This window comes from Scaptodrosophila lebanonensis, unplaced genomic scaffold, assembly GCF_003285725.1.
Source record: "Scaptodrosophila lebanonensis strain 11010-0011.00,11010-0021.00 unplaced genomic scaffold, SlebRS2 tig00001415-arrow-pilon, whole genome shotgun sequence".
Taxonomy (NCBI): Eukaryota; Metazoa; Arthropoda; class Insecta; order Diptera; family Drosophilidae; genus Scaptodrosophila; species Scaptodrosophila lebanonensis.
This window is the reverse complement of record NW_022060742.1, coordinates 12309793-12326575: the sequence shown is the minus strand read 5'-3', so window position 1 is coordinate 12326575 and position 16783 is coordinate 12309793. Positions and strand designations below refer to the sequence as shown.

The window sequence follows — 16783 nt, the reverse complement described above, 5'->3', positions numbered from 1 at the left end:
CGCATTTCAACTAATGGTTTCGTTGTTTTTTCGTTATTGTCTTGTTAAGGGTTTTTACAACCATCTCATTGAGGCGACAGCTTCTGCGTGACATCTGGCCAGATGTGTGCGTTCGTCATGGTCCATGTGAAAAATGATGATATAGAGATTTGGGAGATACGAGTGTGTGTATGTTAATCATTTGGCGTATTTAATGGGATGGTCAAAATTGTGTAAAATTTTAAACATTCCCTTGTCATTGATAGGTATCGCACAAGAGTGATTACTCTGCCAACGCCGATACTGAGTCCCAGCCTAATTGAATATTAATTGAAAGATTTGAAGTGAACGAAATAGATTGTTGAGTTCTTAAATTAACAAAACTCGAAATGGTAACCGTAAAATTTGCATAAAAATATTGTACTGGAGACAAAATTAGTGTAAATATGCGAAATAACAATTTAAAGAATATTTTTGGAAAACATAATAAAGAAAAATAAAAGAATTTATGAAAACAAAAAGTTATGATTGAATATTCTTTTATACTAACCAGTTCGACTCTGGAATACAATATACGTAAGCAACAAAAACAAAACTGATTGTTGAGTTCTTTATTTTACAAAACCCGAAAAAATTGTCGTCAAATTTAATTTAACATAAGAGTTGCCAAGAAACAATATTTTAAATATTATTTTTAGAAATTATAATAAATTTTATTTTTGGGAATTTGTGAAAACAAAAAGTTATGATTGAATGCCCTTTTATATTAACCAGTTCGACTCTGGAATACACTAAACATATACAACAAAAAACGAAACTGATTGTTAAATTCTTAATTTTACAAAACTGGAGATGAAATTAGTGCAAACATAAGAGCTGTCAAGAAACAATATTTAAAATATTATTTTTAGAAAATATAATAAATTTTATTTTTGGGAAAAAACAAAAAAAAACAAAAAGTTATGATTGAATGTTCTTCTATATTAACAGACTCCAGATTCCAGTTCGACTTTGGAATACACTAAACGTAAACAATAAGAAAATGCCATTGAAGAAATATGTATAAATCGCGTCAGAAGACGAATTTCAGTTTAATGTGCGGAATATTTTATTTTATTTGGGATTTGACTGAAAGACTTGTAAGTGGAATAACTACATACAATTTTTAAGCCTACTGTCAACTATAATTTGTCCTTTTTACAAATGATTTTGTAAATTTTTAAAGAGGTTATTCAGAGTCCTTCCATTCCCTAGCCACCGTGAAGCTTTCACAGTATATCGTATATATCAAAATTTTTTTGTATTTTCCAAATCGTTTTAGTTATTCTTACGACTTTTAAGTCAAACATTATGTGTGAGCATTTGTTTTAGGCAATAAGATGAACATTAAAAAGAGCTCAGAAAAGGAAATTATGGACTAAGCCAAATTTGTTACTTTAAAGGTAAACGTTTGCTCTTCCTTCCAATTACAATTGACTTTCCCTCATTTTATGTGTATGTATATTATGCAGCTTCTGGAAACCAGTTCTTCAAAATCCCATTTATTTGTATATTTCACTAAGCTTGGTCTCACAAAACAACCTTTTCAAATTTAGGCGAAATTTCTCAAAATTGTATTCTCATTTAATTCACACTACTCGAACGGCAAGTATACAATTTGAATAAACAAGGAACTAAACAGAAACGACCCTAACACTGACTCTGATTTCCAATAAGAAATCGTGGTAACATGAAGTTCCCCACTTGCGGCCGTAAAGACAGCTCCGACCATGAATATGAATTCAAAGAAACCGTATCGTGGACCGTGGCAAAGACCGGTTCCGCACATAAGCATCACCATCATTTAGAAGAGGGTCGACGGTATTGCGAACTAGACGAAGAAGGCAACTTGCGTTGTCGCAAGCTGACGACATACGAGACCAAACTGGAGGAGGACATTGAGAGTTTACAGGATGCCCTCTTCACAATGACCTCGCACTATTCGCGAATACAGTTTCGTCTGCGGCAGATAACGAATTCTACGGGCTCCGAGCGTTGTAATCTTCTAAGGGAACTGGAACGCATAACATGCGAGGGCCTCGATGGCAGAATGGGTCTGGAAGAGATGCCCAGCCTAGAGTGTGACGCTAAGAGTATGGGGAATGTACGTCTCAAGCAGCGCAAGATCATCAGTCAGCTACGGGGAAAACTAAAGGACCTGGCCACAGAATCGCAGGGTTGCTTTGAGACGGATGAGGGTGACGGCTGCTACGGTTTGACGCGTCGCGGCAAATATAACGATATAAGCATTCGAAAGGAGGGACAGGATGGAGGAGATGAAGCCGATACGACTGTTACAATTGACGAGTATGGAAATATGACGCCACCCAGCGGCAAGGGCTGTATGTGCTGTACGTGTCAGAAGAGATTGGAGCGCATGGAGCAAGATCTCACAGAAGCCCGTCCATACAAAGAGCCAGTTAAGCGTTATCTCCCCGAGACCTGGCAAAAAGACATTCCGGACAAGCATAAGAAAAAGAAGTCCAAGTCTAAGTCCAGAGCCAAGTCAAAGTCACGTGGTGTTGGCGGAGGTTTCAAAACAGACAAGCTTTGCGGCCGAGACTGCATTTGTACTAAAGCGAAACCATCTGTCTCCTCCATTCCAAAATCATCTCACTCCACAGTGCGGGGCTATCCTACCACATCTTATTCAACAGTTCGTAACTCGAAGAGTTCACATAATTCAAAAGCTTCTAATGCCTCAAAGCCAGCAAATCTATTTGGAATTAGTGGCTTTCCCAGACCATTTAATTCCTTTCTTCAACAAAATGCTACTCGGAATTCGAATGACAAGAACAGCAAACAGTCCAAGTCTTCCTCCGGCTACTACAGTCCACTACGAACACCTAGTGCCCATTCTCGCGCCACTCGAGCAAGCAGCCATTCCCATATCGCCCCAGCTGGCAGCCATTCTCATGGCACTGGAGTTGGCAGCCATTCTCATGGCAGTCGAGCAAGCAGCCGCTCTCATATCGCCCGAGCTGGTAGCCATTCTCATGGCGCTCGAACTAGCAGCCACGCTCGCTTTGCTCAAGTGAATAACTATTCGCGCGGAAATTTCCAAAATTCCACAACGAATGCTAAACAGTGTCCTTGTAGTGCACGTCGTGGCCCTGTTTCGAATGGTCGTAGTTACGTACCCCATGGCCGTCTAATTGCCAATTCTCTGCAGCCGAGGGACAGCGATCGTCGAACATATAGTCAGGCTTCAAAGACTGGCCTCAATAGGGTGCCTAATGCAGAGCGTCAACCACTTGACCAGCCTGGCCAACCGAATGCTTGTGGATGCCCGGGTACCTGTAAACCAAACCCTGATAACGCGCTCCTTCATGATCTTAAGTGCCAGTGTTGTGTGTGCAAGAAACGAATAAAAGAAGATAACCTTACAGGACTTCAGCGCAGCCAATCGGATATAGGCCCCATTTATGGAAACCGTGAAACGAAATCACAAGCGAATTTTTTGATGGAGAGACCACTTATTGTTGAAAAGGCACCCGATGTTTCCAATTCCAGAGATACGTTGAAGTAAGATGTCGTAAGACTAAGATTGAAATTGTAATATTAGTTTAGCTTAAAGCACTTTCAATTGCGTACAAAACTCATATTGAAAGTGTTTTAAACTAGGTTAGGATTATGCTTTCAATGCATGTAGGATGTTCAAAAATACTTATGTTTTTAATAAAAGGCAGGAAATCACTCACCAGTTTGAAGTATTTATAAGTGATTTATTTGGTTATGTACTATAATACACTAGGTAAAAAGTTGTGCTAATTGTTATTATTTATATTCTCGAGTTTTAAGCTGAATGATTTGGTTTAAAAAATAAGTAAAGTGCCTTTAGGCCTCAAGTGCTCAAGCGAAACCATATCAGCAAGTGGAGGATAATGTCCGTATAGCATTAATTAACTTATTAATCTAATACGTAACTATTTACTCCCTACTAGTAGAATAGTAATATTAGGATTGACATATCGGAGGTAAAAAACAAGAAGCCCTTTGAAGTCCAGTGTGAACAAAGGTATTTGAGATATGAACAGACTTCCTAAAACGAACTATGTAGATCTCGAGAACTACAAATTAAATAATGGATCATTTATTCAATTTTTTTTTAAATTACTACAGAGACAAGAGACAAGCAATCACTTCGGTGCCTCGTCTTTACGAATGCTATTTCAAGTAAAAACTGTCAAAACATAAAAAATACATGAGACAATAAAGATAGATCAAATAATATGATATGTGACACTTCGGGGCTAACAGATATGTAAGGACAATGCAGTATCACTTTAGTTTGACAATAAAAATGTTTGTCGCACACCATAGACAGACTGCTCGAAGCCAAAATTATTTTTAGGCGATTTTGTGGCAAATCTGGAAAACGATAACAATCCACAATTATTATCTTGAAGGTCAAGCTTGCACTGTACTCGTAAAATAATATATCCGAAAAAATGTTAATTAGCTAAGTCAAGTAATTGCTGGCTATTTGAAGTGTTGTTTTCTGACGTGTAAATATCTGACGATCAGAAAATCTGATGATTTTTTACCATATCTGTCATTTTTAGATAATTATTATTAAAGCAATCGCATTTTATAATGCTAATGATTTTAGAAACCTTAACAAATTAAAGAAAAATGGGAGAAAGATAGAAACTTGACAATATATCAAAGTGTGCTTTAATGAAAAATAGTGTTGTTTTTGCAATAGATTTTTTATAATCTGTTGTTTCAACATAATTTTTAACTATACAAGCACTAAAAAAGGCTTCACACTCCTTTTGGTACTTTGATGCAGTCATTTTATTGAGCAAAAACAACTATAGTACTTATTTGTCGACTTGTACTAAGCAGTACATGTATTTAGTCTCTATACCCTGTGGAATTTGCGCGTGCAACATGCCTAAAAATTGTGAGTTGTAATCAATGCGCCAGTAGCCGATTCCACCCCACCACTCCTCTTCTACCCGCTGGCCACAAACAAAGCAGCCGCGGGGCGCCAAAGCACAACACTAACCAAATTTCATGTATCCAAAGATTTCGCCATGTTGCACGAATTGATTTAGCTGCTGTTGCCATCGTAGCACCTGCACCTGCACCCGGCTATTCAAGCTTTTGTGGGGCACTCAAATGCAGGCCGTGCGATAGGCAGGCGGGAGACGGCAGACGGCGGACATCGGTCGACGGACATTGCAGCCCGTCCCATGGGGCAACCAGTCGCCAATGCCCGCGTATTGTAAGCGGATGAACATGAAAACTATATAAGATTTTAGGCAAATGTGTGAGAGCATGGGCGGGTATAAATCTGTGTGGGTGCATGTGTGTATGTGTGTGTATCTGTGTGTGTAAGTGTGCGTGTGGGCTTGTCTGTCTTGTTGAGCACGCAATGCAGCGTGCTCTGTCGGATTTTGTTTAAAAGCTGATTACAGTAAATACCACTTAAGTGAAATAAGAAAATGTTTCCTCTTTTAATTGTTAAGCATAACGCATTTCTACAAGTTTAATCAATCTACCTTTATTTTCCGAACCTGGTCTAACGAAAATGTAGTATTCTATTTTTTTTTTTAAAGAAAATGCTTTATATTTCTCTGTTGTTTTTTTTTTTTTTTTAATTTTTGACTTCTTGAAGTTTACAAATAGTTAATGAAATTTGTACGTTTAAGTCTGCAGTCTAAAAAGTTGCTTTAGAAATAATTAATTTGCATTAGTCTATAGGAAAAAATGTTCAGCTTTTTATTGATAAGGGGTTTCAATTTTGAAGAAGACAGAAAACCTAGAAGAATTAGAAAACCTAGAAAAAAGCATAAATAGCATAAGATAGTACCGAAAGAGGTATTTTTAACCTTTGTAATGACTAGCGTAATAACTTAAAAGTAATCTGTTACTTGTAACGCTAGGATAAGTTAATAATAATAAATAATAATAAATAAAAAAAAGAAAGCTTATTATCTGTCCCTCGCATAAAGCAGATCTATTTTCGTCTATTATGTAGTTTCTTATTTTTAAATTATTTTTTAAACGCTTAACTTTAGCTTATTTATGTACATAAATATATATATATTATTAGCCCATTAAATTATGCTCATTTGTTCATCAGTCGCTCATATATTTCATCCGCACAGATTGCAGAGACTGTACATGTATGTATGTTTTCATGCTATATCCTTATATATCTATAAGGGGTCGTCTAGTTTGGAATATTTAAAAAAATATTGGTAGAATATACATATATAATTTTTAATGGTTATTTTAAAGTTACATCGGAACTGATAGATATACCTATACTATAGTTTATTTTATTTATTATATCAACAAATAATGCTGTCAATACAGTTTACTAATATTGAGTTATAATTTAAAGCTTAAAAAATAAGAAAGCCTCAAAAATACCAAATGAAACAAATTATTTTAAGTACATTAATCGACCTAAATTTTGGAACTAGCACTACTATTATTCCGATACATATAGTACTTAATTGTTTGGCTTTATGAGTACAAATCTGTTATTTATTTACATGAACTTTTTACTCCTAATGACCTATGGAATGCTTAAAAAGAATGAATCTTAAGTTTTTATTTAAAAATTTGTGCATATATTTAAACTAAAAGCAATAGTGCTGGCCAGTGTCTACTGTATTAGCTTTTTACAGCTCCCCAGTGTTTTTCGTTGCATACTTTTTGGCGGGCAAACATTTAACAATAAAAACAGAAATTGTAACTTAAAGTAAATCCAATCAGTGACTCATAAGTGGGCCTTTCGACCATCCCCCGCTCGCCACTCAACCCTAACAAGCCCTTGGCTCTTTACTTGAGTTGCTAATTTTGGGCGCCATCTTACACTTCAGCCACCTTGGGCGATGGCGTGCCATGCCGGCCGGCCGGCATTGTTGGGGCAGGTTCGTGTGCCCAGCAGTTGCCTTCTGGCTTTCGCACTTCGTTCTCGTTGCCGGCGTCGACATCATCGTCGGTGCATTTCCTTGCCTTGCTCTGCCTTCCCTTGTCCGGCCTCTCCTCACCTCGCCCAGCCACGCGTCTCTGGCTCGTAAATCATGAGAGAGTTCGTGTGGCGCTTGTGAGTGTTTTTGGTGTGTTTGTTAGAGTGTGTGTGTTGTGAGTTGGTTTGGCGCCGCATAAAAATGACATTTCGAAACGTCAGCTGTCAGCAGTTTGTGGCTTTGAAAAGTGGAGCATACTCGTACAAGTGTTGGTGTGCGAGTTGTAGGTGCGAGAGAGTGTCGGAGAGAGTTTGAGAGCGAGAGCGGGAGCGGGAGCAGGCGCAGATGTGTAGGAGCCATGGAAGTTTTATAGCAACTTCGGCGAAACGTTTTGGCATTAAGGAACACTGGAAGTTTTATAGCAGAATTGCTCATTTAAGAGCGTAGTTTGTTTATTTAAGAGCAGCAGTGGAAAGCCCTTTATTTGCCGCAAATCACTTAAATTATGTTTCTTATTCTTTTGTTGTTGCAACGTGCCATTGCTTTGCTTTTGGGAATTCTGTCGAATTTTTAGGTAAGTTGCAGAAAATATTCAAGACCATGTATATTTTTTTTAATGATTTTAACAGTAAAGCTGTTAATGAGTAATGTTTTTTTTTTTAAAGTGGTAAGGAAAATGATTTTATGACATAATTTTAAAAGGGATATTTATTTAACAAATTTATGCTTGTTAAACAAAATTGTTGATTATTCATTAAAGCTATGTTCTCCATTGACAATATTGAAATTATGTTACTTTTTTATATTACTTACATGACAGAATTCAGTCTTACTAGAAGGGAATTACAAATCGTTCTACAAAGTATTTCAATTTTTTATGTATATATATACTAATGAACACAGTTATTTATAACAATCTTAGGATATTTTCTTCTACTAGCAAAAAAAAGCTATTGTTTCAAAAAAGAACTGAGAAAAATAGAAAAAATAAACGAAAAGAAACTCTGCACAACAAAATACCTCATTAATTAATTTCTTTAAATAATTTATAATAGTTAATACAGAATAGTTTATAGATAGGCATAATTAAAATTAAATACATATATAAACATGTTTTCAATTTGGCGTCAGTTTTCATATGTAGTCTTATATTCCATTTCCGGGCATTTCTTTTTCTTTTTGGGCATAAACTTAACGTTCAATTATTGTTTTTATTCTTCTATGTTCTTTTATATTAACAAATAAGCCCGAAAATTTTAGAACCTAATGCAGTTGAGTTTCCAAATAAATAAATAAATAAATAAATATGTAAGAATCGTATAGTTGAAGCTACTAAGTAAAATAAAATGAAAAAATATGCAATGATGATTTGAAGAATTAGGTATAGGAGTTTTTTTTTTAATTATTGGCTTTTAATAGTCGATTGATAAAGGTTTTCGGAGCAAATTCATAATTTTTTATTCCATGAGTTTAAAGAAATTTTTTTGTGATTACCAGAATTCAGATTATTTTTATTTGCATATTCTCATTCGATTGTTTTCATTTGTAAATAATTATTTATTGGAACCAATATATATGAGTCTGTGGCCATCCGAACCACCATCTCAGGTGCCGGCTGACAAGTAAATGCTTTGCCACTATGGGACTCTCAACTAACGTGGCCACTTCCAGTGCATCTGGCATAAAAGTGCAACAGCTCGTGGCACATGCCATAAAAAAAGTGCTCAGAGCGGCAAACGGAAATGCACTGCTCTCTGAGCGACTATAATCATTCACTTCGGCCAAGAACGGCCGTGCACAGCAACAGCAGGCAATGTGCATAATATTAATAGTAATAATATAAACAAATACTGTGCGAATGTACAAATAAACAAATGCACATTTCAACGTAAGAGCCAAAATGCAGTTAGTAATGCTATACAATTTTTGGCATGCATTTAAAAATGAAATGTAAATATTGCGTATACGACCCATTGCCAATGGCTGTCTGGCTGCTTATCTCAACATCATAATGAGCCAAAACACACATCGTACATTGAGCGGAACACTTTGGAATGGGTCGGCAAGCAAATCACGAAGCACCATGTGCCAAATGGGAGTGTGTCTGTGTGTGTTTGTGTGTGAGCCTTATTTGCTTTGCTGCTTCTGCTTCTGCTGCTGCTGCTGCTGGTGTTCGGCAACGCATTGGAAGCCTTTCGCCAGTTGCCTGACTGTCTGACGACCGCTGTTCCGACGACCGCTGCACAAGAACTCGCAGCGAATTTCGAGCTATGTGCACTTTTCATCAGTTGCAAACGAACGATTTAAGCGTTGAGTTCAACGGGTGCGCTAAACGATTTATATTACGTATACGCTGCAGCCGAACTAAAAACGAGAAATTCTCTAAAGTTCATCTTCGAAGCATAACGCGAAAGTTTACACCTGATCTTTGTGTGCGTGTGTGCGTGTGTGCGTGTCTACGTGTGTGTACATATGCAGATGTTTGTGTTTGCTTGCGAGTGAACTTGAGGTGAACGCCTTAAAGCTCATTAGCGTTTAGACCGCATTACGCTCGCTAAACAACACTTTAAGCCTTGGCTTTTATATTTAGGGCTTAACGTCGCTAATCGTCACGCGTGTTTTGCCGTGCAAAGTTCTTTATCAAACCAACTCGAAAATTTCACGCAACACACTCACACACTCGCAAACACAATAACATTCACATTTGGTGCGGCCGTGCGTGTACGGGCGTGTGTGGGCGTTTGTAGGCGTTTGTGTGCGCCAGTTTTCCGTCTCTGACCAAACTGGCAGCTGTTAGCAATACTTAGTTTTTCCGTTAGCCAGCGCGAGCTATTTTCCCTTGACATGGTGCGTATTTGCAAATGATGATTTGTCAGAGAAACTTGTACTAATATCGACATTGGTACAATATTTTGAAGTTGCTAATTCTGTTGTTGGTTTATATACATCTGTATATCTGCAGTAGCTATACATAGGTTGACATTAAGTATTTAAATAAAATAAGGCTGCTCTCTTAAATAATAGCTCAATTATCTGTTTGTTTTGAATTCGTAAAATGTATGGCCAGTTGTGGAAGCAGAACAAAACAGACTTTGCTTTAAATTAAAATTAGTATGTTATTAGGCATTAGTACTACTAGACACTTTCGCAATGCATAGCCTTATTTTCTTGTTTATTTAATAATAATAACAATTTGATTGCGAAAATGTATCGAATTGGCAGATTAAAAGTGCATTAAGTGCCCATTTAAATCAGATGATTTTACGAATTTTGTGTATTTGGCATTCATCTCTTCTATACACGTATATGTATAGATTTTATTTATAGTTCAATTAATGAACGACACTATGAGACATCTTTTTAAAATAAATTAAATTTCAAAGAAATTGTGGTTTATTTCTCTTTAGCTATTAGATAAACAAATGGAAATGTGCAGTCCAGAATATTCGTACTTTTCATTTATGTTTAAAAATGCTTATGGAAGCATTAGATTAAATTTTATAAAATAAATAAATAATACGTTTTATTGAATTTTTAGTAATTAGGAATTTATAAGCGGAGGAAACCAAGCTGTTTATTTTTATTATGTTTCTGCATTAAATGAACAGAAAGTAATAAATGAATAAACCAATAAAGAGTATAAAATGAGCAAAAATAAAAAACAAAAATTAATAAACAAAATAGCTGTAGTTTTATGGCTCCGGCGCCACAAATAAAAGCTGTTAGGAAAATTAAACTTTTGGGAAATTAGATTAATGGGTAAACAAACAGTTGCCAGCTGCTGCTGCATTCCCACATGCTAGATATGCTTTAAATAAATCAATAAATATATGTAAATATATATTGCAATAAAACCAACGTGTGTGTGTCATAAAATCTAAACACTTTTAATCTTCCGCTTCATTCAATGTCAAGTCAAATCAAATCAGAGAAATATCAATTTCATCCAACAAGTGTCGCATTTATTTACCGGTAAGTGCTAATTTAAATTAATATTGTTCCATATAGTCTTACATAGTCGTAGACGTAGGCATGCGTATGTGGTTGATTATGAAGTGTTAAATGAAATTACAAATTAAGGAAGTGTTGTTAGTGTGTTTTCATTTTACTGTTGGCATTTAAATCTATTTCATCATAGAAATTGTATGAAGAAAATGTATGATTTTCTTTTTAATGCTGAAAATGCGAAAGCATGAAATATATTTTCTGAACTTATGGCATTTATGCAATTAATTGCCGAAAAAAAGAAAAAGTTTGTTTAACTGCAAGCTGTGAGATGAACAAGTAGGTTTGCGAGATTGAATTGAGATAAATTGTAGACATATCTTTCTGTTTAAGTTGAAATGTTTTGTAAACAAAAACGCCTTTTAAAGGTTCAGCAGAAATCAAAGGCAGACAATTTTATTAAAAGAGCAAATTATTCTGGTCAGAAAAGCAGCTCAGTTATTAATTTGTTTATTTTAGTAGAACTGCAAATTAAATGAAATTTGTTGTTTGCAGTCTACCAGACAGGATAAATAGTGAAAAATTTCAATTCATTTTTTAAATTCCTGTATTTACTTTCAAGTTAACTTTCTTTTCAAGTGAAATAAATAAAAATTGAAACCGAAAAATAAATTATTAAGTGCCTGAAATAGTATTTCTACCGTACAGTATCCCTTGTTATTTCCAGAAGAGCCCAGATTAGACAAGAAAGAGATGTGTGTGTTTGTTTAAAGTGACGCTTCCAAATATCATTTATAAGCAATTATAAGTTTAATTATAAATTTATTAAATAAATATTTCTAAGTGCTTATTTTATAATATTTACAACTGTTACGTGCAAAAATGCTTTAACATTAAATTAAGCAAAGAATAATATTTAGAAATGTACGTAGCGTACAATTGTATTATCCGGTTAAAATCATGAAACATAATCCAACACAGGTCAGATCTCCAGTAAAGAATAACGAAAAAACGTTGATTTGACTTCCAAGTTCTTATTCTCAAATGTTTCAATTACTATTGCTAAAATATATGATCGAAATCCTTTAAATTTAAACTGAATTAATGAAATACTTGCAGTAAAAAAAACTTACTAAACTCAAAGTTAGACTCAAGCATAAAACGTTGATTGAAATACTTACAGCAGTTGGCAGTGGCCCAGCTGTGAGTGCCTAATAGAAATACTCACCTGAACATTGGAAATAAGCGAGCGCATAAACTATATTAAAATACTTTACGAAAGCAGCGAAGTATGCAACGCGTTTCCAGTTGCAATTGGTGTGCAATGCAGAAAAGTTTTGCAGTGAGTCAGCGAATCAGTCAGTCAATCAGTCAATCAGTCAGTAAGTCGGTCAGTCAATCATTCAGCGAAACAAATAAACAAACAAACAAATAGACAGAGAAAAAATGCGGCCATCAAGTAAATTGCAAAAGTACGGAAAGTATTTTAATTAAACACAAATAAAATGCAAGCTGTAAAAAATGTGCAGCATGCTTTTGAGCAGCAGGAAATGCTTTTGAAAACTAAATGCTTATTCTTAATTGCAATACTCGAAGTAAGCTTGTATGTTTGTTTGCTAAACTGCAGCATTCGATTGTCGTTGTTACTCCCACGCCGGAAATGCTAAGAGCTCCGTTGAGGCAACCTGAAGATATGCCGCCTCTCCAGCTGAAGTGCGAATTGAATGCCGCCGCGTCACTCAAGTGGAAAAGCGCTTCAAGACGTTATGGTGTAGAGTGGGCAAAAGCCATTGTTAGTCTATCTACGACACTAGGAAGATTAAATGCCCTTTTTTTTTAGCCATGTTTAAGTAAGGAACAGCTGGTCTTACAAGCACTTTAAGGTAGTTCGAATGCTCAAATTCAGAATTAATATGCATTTTAATTTATTATTGAATAATTTTTAATTATGATTGGAATAATTTACGGCCAGACTTTGATCATATAAGGTAATGCTATTTTGCTATTTATTCTAATACAAAAAAATAAAGCATTTCTTTGACTTCTCGAATTTCCGACTTACAACTTATTAAGACTCTAAAAAGTAAACAAATATTTTTGAGAAAGATAGCCTTTCCATGGAAACTACCCAGTTGATTATTTTAAGCTTGGATATGTTTTATGTCTAGAATAAAATACCAAATTCTAAGAAAAGGCAGGTAGCTGGTTAAATAGCTTTTCTCAACTTTACACAATTTTGAAATTAATTTCAGCCTATTTATAATTGCCTTCCATTCCGGGTTAACTTTCAATTTCAATTTCAATATGTTTTATTTTCATAATTTTTAAACCACATAAAAAACTTCATTTCTAAGCTCCACCTAAAATTAGAAAAATGTATGCAATCTTGGCTTTTGTAAGATGCCACTACTTAAGTAGTGTCCTTTTAGGATAGGCCAAAAATAAAGCAACAATTTAAAAAAAATTTAATTGTATAAATTAAATTGATTTTCAACATTTCATTTAATATGATCTCCTCTTATCCAACAAAAAATTGACACAAATCAAAAAGAATCGACAAAATGTTCCCTTTAAGTGACAAAACTCTTTGCAATATCTGGCTAGGGTATACAACACAAAAGATGATGGAAAAGATGCAGCTGTTAGTACAATGCGAACAGTTGCAACAACAATAGCAACTAGCGTTGCAAAGCTGCAGCTTTCTTTTGTCTGGGGGAAATTGAAAAGAAATTGTGACATTGGGCGGCATTATGAAAAGCGGGCGAAAATGTGTGAAAGAAATTGATATGGCTAAATGCTTTGGGATGGGGATATTGTATATATCTGCTTTGTGAGTTCAGGTATGCTTTAAATCGGCTTCGTTTAGAACTGAACTGAAGGCTTTTTTCGTTCTTTTCGTTTTACTGTTTAACTTTTCTAACATGTGAGATTTATGGAGAACTATTTCAATATAAGTACGAAGAGATGATTAGCTATCAAAGCGTCATATTATTTTTGAAAAGTTTGTATTTTTAAACAAATTTCGAGCCTGGAAATTAAAATATAACACATAAGGAATTAAAATTAAGTAAAATTCTTTCCGTACAAGTTTGTATTTTTTTTAAAGTTTTATAATTTCAACTGAAAAATGTCTGCTTTAATAATATTTGGATGTTGTCTTTCGAGACTGGAAATTAAAGTGTTACTGATTAAGAATTAAATAAAAGTAAAATTCCTTTCATAAACATTTTCTTTAATTTGCTTAGTTTCTTAAAGTTTAATTCTTATTTGTGTAAAACTTTATGTTTGCAATTTCTGCAGTTTTTTAAACGCTTAACTTATAAATGGGGCTCTTCTAAGTTCTCGTATAAGCCGAAATCAAAAGCAATGCACACTTCTGACATAAACATATATTATATATTAAATATTGGGTTGAAAAGTCCTCATCGAAGCAAACGAGAGCAGACAGACCCTAAAATCTATGATCGTTTATGTTAGTTTTACAATCAAATGAGAAAACATGAATTATCAAGAAGCGTGTTCTAAACATAAATGACACTCTAAAGTTTGTTGTCCTTTGTTAGGATTCCTGAGTAACTGTTGACCCCTTACTTACCCCTAACCCTGTTATAAAAACTTTTCCAGACTCTTACTCTTCTCTATACGCTTTCCACATACGAAAACGAAACAGCTTCCAATACGTTATGTGTGGCTCAAATTTTCAAGGCATGTACTCATAATTTATGTTGTTGTTTTTCTTAAATTTTGATTAATCGAGCAGTGTTTTCGTGATATTTATGACTCTAGCTTGCAATACATTGCCGAGCTGCGTCCCTCCTCGGTCCCACACACTCAACTCAACTCAATTGCCTGTTTCCAAATACAAAAGCAATTTCGTTGGGCTGCGTGCCAAACGCTAAAAATCGATTTGCATAGAATAGGAAAAAAAGAAACGAAAATGAAAAACGACAAAAAATTACAATACATGCATAAAAAGCCAAACATCAACAAGAATTGGACGTTCAATGGCGGTTAGTAAGCCCCTTTCGATTTGTAGTAATTATTGGTCGTTAGTAGCGAAAATTCGTGGTTGAAAGCAAGTCGTTTTGTGGCGTACATTTTAGCCATTGTAGCCACCCGCCTCCGCGACTCGTACCCAGCAATTATTGCACATTGATGTGGCATACTTTGCGGCGACTTGGAGGCACGAACGCCGCCCTCAAAACTAATGCTTTTTTGAAATAACAATAAATATTATTGACATGCAAAAATGCCACAAAATGTCGGAAAATATTTATTACACGCTGCTGCATTTCACTTAATATTTGTAGTCCACTTTTTAGCTATAATTACCGCTAATTGATTGTTGTTGGCGGTGTTTGAGCTGCTTTTGGTTTTTTTTTTTGTATTTCTCCAACTGCATTGCGTTCGATTATTATTTGTTTTACGTGCGGCCGCAATTATTTAAATAATTTTGAATGACGCCATTGCGATAGGATTGCGTGCCAGCTAAATGTTTATTAGATACGCCTAAAAGCCCGCTTTAATTTAGTATTTTGTGTTCTGTTTTTTTTTCTTGTTAGCCTTTGCTTATGGAGGGTATTTAATTGAAATTCGTGTTGACGTTTTTATGGCTTCTCTGTGCGGTTATGGTGCATTTTGTTGTTGTCGGTTTAGGCTTTCAGTTTTAGTTTTTACAATGAATTCACATTTAAAATCGTTACCCTCATTCATACACATTTGCGAATATCGCAGTCTATTTATTCAAATTTATTGGCTTTGGTTATTTGGGTTGTCGGGTTAAGCGGTTGGCGTTTTAAATATCAATAAATGGCCAGCATGTGCTGCCATGGATTATTTTTCGTTTTCCGAAAATTGCATGTGCACTATTTTAGAATATAGCCCGAATCGATGGCCTGTTTAAAGAGAGCGTAGACGAACGGGCGTATGATATTATTTATTTAATTATTAGAGTGATTACGGTATAAAAAGTTAATGAGGGAGGTTGGTATTTCTAAACACACATTAAGCATGCTTAGTATTTTATGGTCATTAGCCAATTTTTGCTTTGACCATATAAAATACTATAAAATATTTATATAAATTAGCGATATTTGGCTATGCATTGAAAATAAAATTCAGACAGCCTATATGGTTATAAGAATAAGCATATTCATGTGTGTATATAAATGATGTAGAAATATTACGCTATTATAATGTTAGAAACTGTTTTAAATTTAAATTTCCGGAAATGTCTACAAATTTAGAAGTCTTTTTTTGCCTATATCTGCGGAAATTGTATATATTTTAGCCAATTTCAAAACAATTTTCAATCTAAGCTTAAAAATGCATAATTTTAGTTTAAAATCAAGCCAAAATGAATCTCCCAATTAACAACCGATCAGCCGTCTAATTAGATATGTATTAAAACAAAAAACACACATTCTTTGCCATTTTTTTTCAATTATTTAAAACTCTACTCTGAATGCTTTTTGGGCTCGACTTTCTTCTGTTTATTTAAAAAATAAAATACTAATATGTGGGCCCAACGTAGTGTGTCCGAATATTTAGTTGCTCCATTTACTGTATAGATAGGCGAATTAATAATTTTTAAGTAAATCTCTAAAGTAGTCCAAGATCATAATCGCAACTTGTAAACAATAAATAAACATTGCTAAACAACATGCCTGCCTAGTTGCTAAAAGTTTATATTTATGAAAATTATCGCAACACAATCAAAAAAACTGTGAAATAATATTTTCTTGTTTGAACTGTTGACATTTTAAAAATAAATTATAATTTTTTGCGACCTCTTTAGAGTACAACGGCTGCTGACAGAGTTTGCGGCTTTATGGCCTCATTCGAGCGTTACAGTTTTAGCCTCATACCCCAAAAAAAAGTAGTCCAAC

At 34.7% G+C, this 16783-nt stretch overlaps 1 protein-coding gene and 1 long non-coding RNA gene across 2 annotated transcripts; both read left to right on the top strand.

Annotated features, from left to right (window-relative positions):
• The first annotated feature begins 1069 nt into the window (after positions 1-1069).
• Positions 1070-1631, top strand: LOC115632684. The gene is made up of 3 exons (XR_003996302.1): positions 1070-1118; positions 1301-1421; positions 1491-1631. It is a non-coding gene; the product is annotated as an uncharacterized LOC115632684 (long non-coding RNA).
• Positions 1632-1646: 15 nt separating this feature from the next.
• LOC115632683 lies at positions 1647-3731 on the top strand. The gene has a single exon (XM_030529919.1). It carries the CDS (start codon positions 1709-1711, stop codon positions 3545-3547), a length of 1839 nt encoding a protein of 612 aa, XP_030385779.1. The 5' UTR covers positions 1647-1708; the 3' UTR covers positions 3548-3731.
• The last annotated feature ends 13052 nt before the right edge of the window (positions 3732-16783 follow it).

What these genes read in the sequence shown, in the direction of transcription:
- LOC115632683 (XM_030529919.1), top strand. Translation starts at nt 1,709, where the DNA reads ATGAAGTTCCCCACTTGCGGCCGTAAAGACAGCTCCGACCATGAATAT.